The sequence below is a fragment of the Sander vitreus genome, chromosome 21 (genome assembly GCF_031162955.1).
Source record: "Sander vitreus isolate 19-12246 chromosome 21, sanVit1, whole genome shotgun sequence".
Taxonomy (NCBI): Eukaryota; Metazoa; Chordata; class Actinopteri; order Perciformes; family Percidae; genus Sander; species Sander vitreus.
Genome location: NC_135875.1, coordinates 13,434,497 through 13,443,382, shown reverse-complemented (window position 1 = coordinate 13,443,382; position 8,886 = coordinate 13,434,497). Strand labels below are relative to the sequence as shown.

The following is an 8,886-nucleotide window of genomic DNA, read 5'->3' as shown; positions in this document are numbered from 1 at the left end:
ACACACATTTTTAGTGTTTTTGTACATTTTTGTAAACAATATCCTTCTAGAGATCATATCAAAACACATTATGGCAAGTAACAAAAATAAGGGATATAACATAAGAATTAATGTTTTATGAGGCATCTAGAATGCAACACTGCTTGGTGTGGATGTTTTACAGAAGAAGAAAAAAATACATTTGCATTTTGACGAGTCATTTGCTCTATAATTGTAAACACAGGCAGTGTTAAATGATTATACAATATATCGAAACCTATACTACAAATATTTCCACTACATACATGAAATGCGTGTCCCTGCTTTCTTACGCTTTAGTGATATGAGGTATATTTAGGTCAATCGTATTTTCTTTTTTTTCTTTTTTCTTTTTTATCTCTGTCTCTCACCCACTCTTTTTCTTTCCTTTAAAAGCATAGTGTGTTTGGAGTGAGGTGGCTGGTCAGACAGTCTTTGTTCCCTGTGATCTGAGCAGCTTCAAAGTCTCTTGGCAGTGGAGCTCACAGACATAGGAAAAGGAAAAAGGGGGGGGGGGGGCTCACAGGAAATCAACTAAATTAAATATCAACCCTGGCTGCCGGGTTAGATTAGCTTTAGCCACGGAAGACAAAGAAGGCCATTGTTTATTCTTGTGAGTGCAGGGCTGCATTTTTGGGGAGAGGAGGTGATAACTTTTCTTTTTAACTGTATTATTGAAGCAGTTTCTTGCAATTACTACAACAGTGGGGTTTAAAAAAAGAAAAAAGAAAAGAAATCATTACACATAGAGGGATGGGGGGGGGGTGGTGGGGGGCAGGTCATGTGATTACTTGCCAAAAATATCAGCTACTGAGTTGTGTTGTGGCTAGTGGAGAATAAATAAAAGGGTTTGGGTATGTATCCAACATACTCATGGGTTCAAAGATATAAGGGTTCCAGCATGTCAGCCTGTCTCTCCAAACACTTAAATACAAAGAGGTACTCTCAGAATATTGGATTACAAAATTATGGCAAATCATTTTTTTTTACAACATCGCCCAACAAAGAAAAGAAAAAAAATCCCCCCTCCCGCTTTCTTCTAAAAGCAACAAAATACATTTAGATGCCCATGGTCATGCCTAGTCAACCCCTATCAAACCCCATTAACCACCCCCAGCCCCTCCCTCCCTCCCTCCCTCGTTCACAGTTTTCTCCTCTTAAAAATAATATTAATAATCATCGTATCGCATATGCAAATTGAATGGGTTGTTGTTGCTTCCAATGATGATTTGTTTTAAAAAGTGCTTGTTTGATTCCATTGACACAAAAAGGAACAGCAAGGAGTGGAGTAGAAAAGTGGTGACTTGTTTAAAAAAAAAAAAAAAATCACTTCAGCAACAGCATGATGAAAAGATCACAAATTCAGGTTCATTGCTTTCTGAGACAGCCGGAACAGCAATGGGTTGAATTTTGTCTAAGATGTCTTTTCTACTGGCCACCGGTGGGCACAACCAGAGGAGTGCACGGTTAGACAGGCTTCATTAACTGACGCATAATGCAGACAGAACAGCCAGTTATGTTCAATCATCACTTCAGAACATGCTGTGTGCTGAACTCCACTACCTCGTGTACACGTGGCTCTCAAAAGAAATGTGGATGTCTTCACAATTGACGCAACAGTACCATAATCTCAACAACATGCAGTTGAAACCAAACGTGATCATGTATTGTAATTTGTTGTTCTGACGAGTTTATAAAAAAAAAAACAAAAAAAAAAACACACTAAATCAATGCTTTGTAGTCTCAAAATACACCTGTAAAAACTGTGCTAATTGCATCTCATTATACAAAGTCTTATTACACAATTTTGCCTATTTTCCTGAGTTAATACGTTTCTTGTAACAGACAATATATACTTTTTTTGCCATTTGAATTCTGGGCCTTTCCCTGCCACAAACGTTATTATTGAAATTATCAACATTATTCATTATTACTTTACAATGGTATGATGATTGGTAAAACGATGGGTTCAGAAAAAGAAATCAAGCAAGTTTATAGCTACCCTCTAAATGTTTTAAATTACATTTAAATCTACGGTACGTTCATATCAAAATCCCTACTTTTAAAACAAAAATGAAGCGACTAAATACATCATAAAAACGAGAATATTTTTTAAAAATTGCATTTGAGGCCATGAAAGACCCTCCCTGGTCATTTTTGTATTAACATGTAATGGCAGTGTATAAAAAACAAAACTTTGCTACAAGAACAAAATTAGGATGGGTATAGGGACTGTATGGACAGTAACAGAACAGCCCCCTACTGGATTCACCTCGTTTGACCCTTATCTGAAACTTTGGCTTGTCTGGGTTTTTGATCCTGTACTCACTGGCTCACTGACGTCAGCTAACAAACTGGTATACCCTGAGAATTCTGACACTGGAGTCCGTATTCGGTGGTCGACCTCTGTCCCAGGATCACTGCCATAGCTCAGAGGGGTCCCCCGCCCTGACTTGAACTGGGAACCAAAGGCCTGGGCGAAGTTCTCGATCTGGTACGTGGTTTCTTTAGGGGGGTTCAGTGGGGACATGTCTGGGTAGCTGGAGCCGTTGGTGGGTGCAGCGCTCCCTCCGGCCTTGGGCTGCTGCCCCTTGGAGCCCTCTGCTGAGAGAGTCAGGTCCTGGGGAGGTAGGTTGAAGGTGCCAGGGGAGTGCTGCTTCTCCAACTGCTCAGTTAGCTCCTGAGATGGAGTTAGCTGCTGGTGGCTAGTAGGTTCCAAGCTGATGTGGTAGCCTGCCTGGGAGGGGGAGCCGACGAGCATGCCATAGTGGGACTTGGAGGAGGATGAGGAGGAGTTTGATGAAGGGGCGACGATGGGCAGTGGGGAGGAGACAGCAGGCGGGTAGCCACAATCCATTGGGGATGTGGTGTACACGTGTTTGTCTGAGAACAAGGGCCCCGTGGGACTGGAGCTGCTGGACAGGAGTGGGAAAGGCCCCGTTGGGCCAAGGCTGGGGAAGGGTCCACTATGGCTGGTGCGCTCAAGGGCCTGCAGGAGGAATTTCGAGTACTCGCTCATCACTGCTGTCTTGTCACCACCGTTGGGAGAGTCATCCTCCAGCTCAGGGGTAACGGGGGCTGCTGGCTGGAGGTCTACGTGGTGTGGGTGGTCAGACAGGTCGAAAGTCACGTCATGGTGGTGCGTCCCCTCTGGCTTATGGCTATAATGGTCTAACAGGCTTTGCAGTACCTCATCTGGAATGCCCGACTTGTCGTGCTTTAGTTCCAAAGGAGAGGAGTCCAGCATGGCCAGCGTGGGTTCAGGCCCCAGGGAACCCTGGATGACACTATTGCCCTGGGATGCCATGTGCAATGAGCCGGCTCCATAGTCATTGTTAACTGCGTGGAGGTAGCGCCGCTTTTTCACAAACTGCATTGCATCATCGTAGTTGCTGCTGGTGGTGGGCCCCTGCTTGTTGCCCCCGGCTCCCTGGAGTAGCCCCATGTTATCAAGGTCGGAAACCGCCACATGATCCATGGAGCCAGGCTTGTGGCCCAACCGTTTTTGTCCGTCAGCACTGTCTTCCAGAGAGAGGAGGCCCTTGTCCAGGCCCTTGCGGCCAGCTTTTTTAAAGACCAATTTGGGAGTACGTCCCTGCATGGCGGGGCCAGAGCCCGAGGGGTGCTCCATGCTGAAGTCCTGCATGCCCAGTTCACGGGCCATCCCACCAGAGGACGAGGCTGTTGATGCAGAGGCATTCTTCTTCCTCTTGCGCTCACCGCCCTCACTGTTTTTGGACTTGGCCCTCTTGCGCCCGGAGGTGTTAGAGTTTCCCTGAGTGAGTGAATAGCTGCCCTGGCCTAGCTCCGCTTCGCTGAGCTCCAGCATGCTTGGGTCCAGGCCCTTCTTTATGGCTTCTCCACAAGTTCGTTTGTGCTTCAGTAACCGGTCTGTTCTTGAGAAAAACTAAAAGTAGACAGAGGGAAAACGGATGAGGAAGAGAGGAGTATAAGCTTAGTTTCCACTGAATGGACGGAAGCAGTTCTAAAATGCTATACATTATTAATTCCTAAAAAACAGAAAATATACTGCAAAGGTACCATTGAATTTCATGAGAAAACGTTACATTCCCTGAACTCTTCTGACACTGAATGGCTTTATAAGGGATTGGAGTACAGAAAGACAACATTTTGAATTGCCCACATGCTAATGATAATAATGCATGTTACTCATACACACTATTCAATAAAAGGACAATTCAAAAAGTAGCCTATATACAAAGCCAAAATTTAAAATGAAAAGACAAAACAGTGGTAAGCTACTTAGCAAACAGACTAGATATAACCTACTTGCTGGCAGGTATCGCAGCGATATGGCTTCTCGCCACTGTGTGTCCTTTTGTGTCGCTCCATATGGTACTTCTGGATAAAGCGCATGTTACACTGGTCACAGCTAAAAGGCTTCTCTCCTGCAAAAGACATATGACAGTGTTAGGCCTTGTGTCACAATAGCAAGGTTTATATAAAACTGATACTGGTGACAAATGAACGCAGTCATTCCAAAACACTTCAGTTCACTCCATATCCACATGCAGCAACTCACCACTGTGGATCTTCTCGTGCCGCTGGAGGAGATACTTCTGGATGAAACTCATGTTACACTGACTGCACCGGAAAGGCCTCTCACCTGTGCGATCAAGAGTACAACAATCCGCTCACCACATTAATTAATTAACTCTCAGCCTGTCGTATAACTGCGTTAACCATATGGTCACAATGACACATGAACCCGTGTCATTTTATCAAACACCTGGTGCATGAATACAAACTAAGATGTATGAGACTCACATGCTAAACAGTCTAACACTAACAATAAATATGCTGAAGAAACTGAGTGCATTGCATTGTGTATTTAGAACGGCACAGGGCCCCTTTACAGAACACCGTTTCCCATGTCTAAAGTATGATATACAAATACTCTAGACTGCAGAGACCATTTGTCAGATACAGTAACACTTGGAAGCATAAGGAAAAAACAAGGCAAATGATTTAAAATAAACTGAGGTCGAAAAAAAGAATTCCCAGCAAAGAGAATGACTAAGACGTCCAGAAATACATGAGTAATCATTGAGTCATCCCTGGCTTTAGCGATGTCTGGTTTCAAGTAAGGCCCCAAGCACTCATGGTGAAGGGCAAATTAGTGAGAGGGGAGGTTAGTGAAGAGTGTAATTTAATGTCTAAGGGGTTCTGAGAGTGCTGTGTTTATTAATGGAAAATTGTGTTTTTTGGGCAATCTTGGTAACATAATATTATACCAGATTCCATGCAAATGGATCTGGGGATGTATATTATATAATGTATATATACAAATTACAAAAGGGATCTTAAGCATACTTTTATTATAATTTGGCATTTTTATCTTGACACAAACGTGTACTTGTCAGAGAGAACAGACTGCCTTCTGTAGCTGTATCTGTTCTGCTTCTGAACTAACATATCCTGTGTGCATCTTATATCACTTTTTTCAGCATAGGAGATCTAATCAGCAATGGTGCATTTAGTGAAAGGAGTAGTGGACATAGTTGGTAAATACATATTTTAATTTAGACATACTTTAAATGTATACATTCTAGAGAAAAAAAAGTAAAGCACTGACAAGCAGCGAATGTCTCTCACCTGTGTGTATGAGCACATGTCTGCGCAAGTGGTAGGAGCTGCGGAAGGCAGCATTACAGTGCTCACAGATATGTGGTTTTGAGTTGGGGGACAAGTAGGCTCCATCTGCATCCAACATCATGGCCTAAAAGGAGAGAGTACAAGTAAGATACTGTTGACTTCTACACATCATGCCTTTTTTCCATGTGTAGATATGTTTTAGCCAAAGAACACATTTTTCTTCTGGTGTAGTGACAAAGATGAGGAAGCAGATAAGTCATTAACCTTTGCAGCATCGTTGCGTTTTCTTCGTGCTTTGCCTCCCTGCCCATCCCCATTGCTCCTCCGCCCTCTTCTACCCGAGGACTCTTTTGGCTCTTTACCCGGTCTTCCATGCATCTAAAGTCAAACGACAAGGTAAGTTTACCACAGTCTATAAATGGCAAATAGAGGCAGAAATCGCTACTGCAAGAGGAAACAAAGGTCTACAAATAAAAGCCTGTCACAATTTGTGCTTAAGCAGTAAGGGGGCAAACTAAGCACAAGAAGGGCAGTCTGGCAAATTAATGTCAAATTCAACTAAATATCATATTCTAAACAAGATTTAGAACAACAACAACCCTTTCTCACCGGTTCTCCAAGGGAACGAACATTGCTGAGGCTGAGGTCATGCAGGAGCATGTTCTGGTGATTTTGGTGGTGGTGGTTGCCGAAAGACATGTCCGGCATGTCATTACCACTCTTCCCCGCACCCCCTTCAGCACAGTTCACCCCTACTCCTCCACCCCCGCCATAGAGGGGCATACGGTAATCCAGCTCGCTTAGTCGCTCCTGCTTAATGCCCATGCTTTGGAGGAAGCCCCCGGTGTTAGTGGCTCCATGGTGTTCCGGGGGCGAGTCACGTTCTTTCTTCAGGATCATCTCGTGAGGAAGCTCGCCCATAACGGACTGGGAGGCCAGCCGTGTAAAGCTGGTGACAGGCGGCAGGTGGCTGAACATAAGCATACCTGGTGCAAAATTGGGATCCATGCCACCGTTGCGCAAAAACTCATTGCCTAATTTGTCTTGGATAATACTCATAGTGGTGGTTTTGCTTTGTGCAGGGAAGAAGGTGGGCAATAAATCTAAAGAGGAATGCAGGAGAAGAATATCCTGGAAGAGAGGGCAGATACAAAAAAAAAAAAAAGTCATGTTAAGTATTGATGATTTCAGACATTAATAAGCATACAATTCAAAGTAATAGTCACATTTTGTTGTAGCCCAAGTCTTTAGTTTAACATTTCACCTTTAAGTCTCGCCAGTAAAGTAAATTTAGTAACTGCTACATAGCCTTCAGTGTGTACTGCGTGCACTACAATGTTCTCTGAATTTCCTCTCAGTCGCCCATTCATTACTTAATTGGATTTATTAGGCTTTACCTAAAAGGAAGCACTGCGTACAGTAACTGGAACCCCTAATAAATATGTTGCAAAAAATACTTTAATTCACACAGAGGAAAAAACTAATCACAAGAAACCTCTGAATTCAAATAAACACCTCATTTTGGGAAACTTTGTGAAATACAGCAGCGCATATTGACACATTTATCAGTGAAATGAATAAATGAGGTCAGTCATCATGAAAGAAACTAGATTGTATATAACATGTATTCAAGAGATTCTAATAGAAGATAAATGAATGGAGTCAATGTGTGCCAAGGTATTAGTAAAATACAAAAATGTGGTTAAAAAAGCACCAAAAGACACACATTTAGGATGAATAATATCAATGATCTATGATGAAGTGACTGCAAAGTAAAAATTGGGAAGCTCGGCACTCAATATAATCGTTCAATATAAGAAGGAAAATCAATCCAAAATTGCCTCTGAAATATTCAATCCTCATCCCGTATTGTTCTGCTTGTGGCATTTAGCACCACATGTGTCTTGGACTGTAGCCAAAATCAGATCTGTGCAGTAGGTTGATAGCGTTTATACAGACATCCCTATTGTTTTCGCACTTTGATGCATGCTGGACTACGCCGCTTGCCATCTTTGACTAATAAACCAACATCAATGAAAAAGCTGGGGGCAATGGTTGCAATATTGGCAAATGAATCGGTTCACTACACATGCCTAAAACAAACGATATTTAGCTAGGTCAACTACAGCTAGACATTTCAGTCAAATTAGGCAGTCGGCTGCTAAGTGGTACGTGTATCGAAACGAGCACAGAAGACTAGAGTGAGAATGTATTGTTTAGTCTAGACCAGTCGACCATTTGGCTACGCGACACGGAATTCAACAGAAAGCGGATGAGCTTTTGTGATGCATAATAGTTAGCCAGCTAGTTAGCATAGCAAGCTAGCCACAATGAGACAATCAACGCACCTTTACGTCCTCAATCAAAACAATAGGCTAAGACGCATTTAAAGCCAATATCCATCATTCAAATAAAGTCACAACAACATTTTAAGTTCTGTAGTCTCAAATAACCCGCATATTTAGTCAATGTCTAATCTGATCCGTTATGGTCAATGTAACGTTTAGCCTGTTAACGTTAACTAGTGTTGCTATCAAGCTGGCTAACACTAAACAGGATCCATGATTTGATGCTATTAACGCATATACTGGCCATTTAAAATGCAATTATATGAGGGGAAGCATCCTAAAACTAAATGGCACGAATCACTCACAGAAAAAAATAGCAGTGATAAGGAGAATTTAAACAGAAAGTTTGATTTAAAGTCAGGTCAGCGGCATAAATTGCTCATTCTCCAATTCCAAAGCTTTGATGACGCTCGTGAAATCAAATCTGTCTGGCGCTCTATTTATTGTTAGCTAACTTTAGCTGTAATTACAACCGCATAATGCTTACCAGTGCATTCGGCTAGCAAAACATTCCTCGGCGACTGCGGTACATGTAGACTTCAGATCCAGTGACCGAGCTAAATAAAACTGCGCTTTAAGGCAGCTGTGTTTATAACAATCAAGCTGCCATGAGCTAGCTAGTTAGCTGCTAGCTGCCCCACTGAAAATCCGCATTACGGCCCATGCAACAGAAACAATGATGCTGGGTCTCAGTGCATCTCCCCGAGCCAGACAATTCCGTCGCGTAAATCTCGACAAAGCCAAAGCACTCGCCACAAATTAAAATCTATTTAGCTTCCCACTCACCTACACATGACCGCAGTTGGTTTCAAACGTGCCTATATTCTCTCTGTGTTCGTCGCTTTAGGGTTTTATTGCCAAAACACTGTGCTCCGGCGGTCGCTGCTTTCGTCCATCTTGTCCT

At 42.7% G+C, this 8,886-nt stretch overlaps 1 protein-coding gene across 2 annotated transcripts; it reads right to left on the bottom strand.

Moving 5' to 3' along the window:
- Nucleotides 1–1,336: 1,336 nt before the first annotated feature.
- znf281b (zinc finger protein 281b) lies at nt 1,337–8,886 on the bottom strand. 2 transcript variants are annotated; one of them, XM_078279242.1, is made up of 7 exons: nt 8,769–8,886; nt 6,244–6,765; nt 5,899–6,012; nt 5,635–5,758; nt 4,562–4,645; nt 4,309–4,427; nt 1,337–3,925 (listed from the first exon to the last, which is right to left on the bottom strand). In XM_078279242.1, the coding sequence occupies exons 2-7, from the start codon at nt 6,691–6,693 to the stop codon at nt 2,303–2,305; spliced, it is 2,514 nt and encodes an 837-aa protein (XP_078135368.1). In that variant the 5' UTR covers nt 6,694–6,765; nt 8,769–8,886; the 3' UTR covers nt 1,337–2,302. The 2 variants fall into 2 exon arrangements, with proteins under 2 accessions (XP_078135368.1, XP_078135367.1); XM_078279241.1 differs by having other exon boundaries at nt 4,562–4,655; nt 5,636–5,758.

Excerpts from the sequence above, each read along its gene's own strand:
- znf281b (XM_078279241.1), bottom strand. The coding sequence starts at position 6,693 with ATGAGTATTATCCAAGACAAATTAGGCAATGAGTTTTTGCGCAACGGT. Across the intron at positions 4,656-5,635 it reads GACATGTGCTCATACACACA|GATCGCACAGGTGAGAGGCC; the intron begins GGTGAGAGACAT and ends TGTTGTACTCTT. Across the intron at positions 3,926-4,308 it reads GCTGCGATACCTGCCAGCAA|TTTTTCTCAAGAACAGACCG; the intron begins GTAGGTTATATC and ends GTCTACTTTTAG.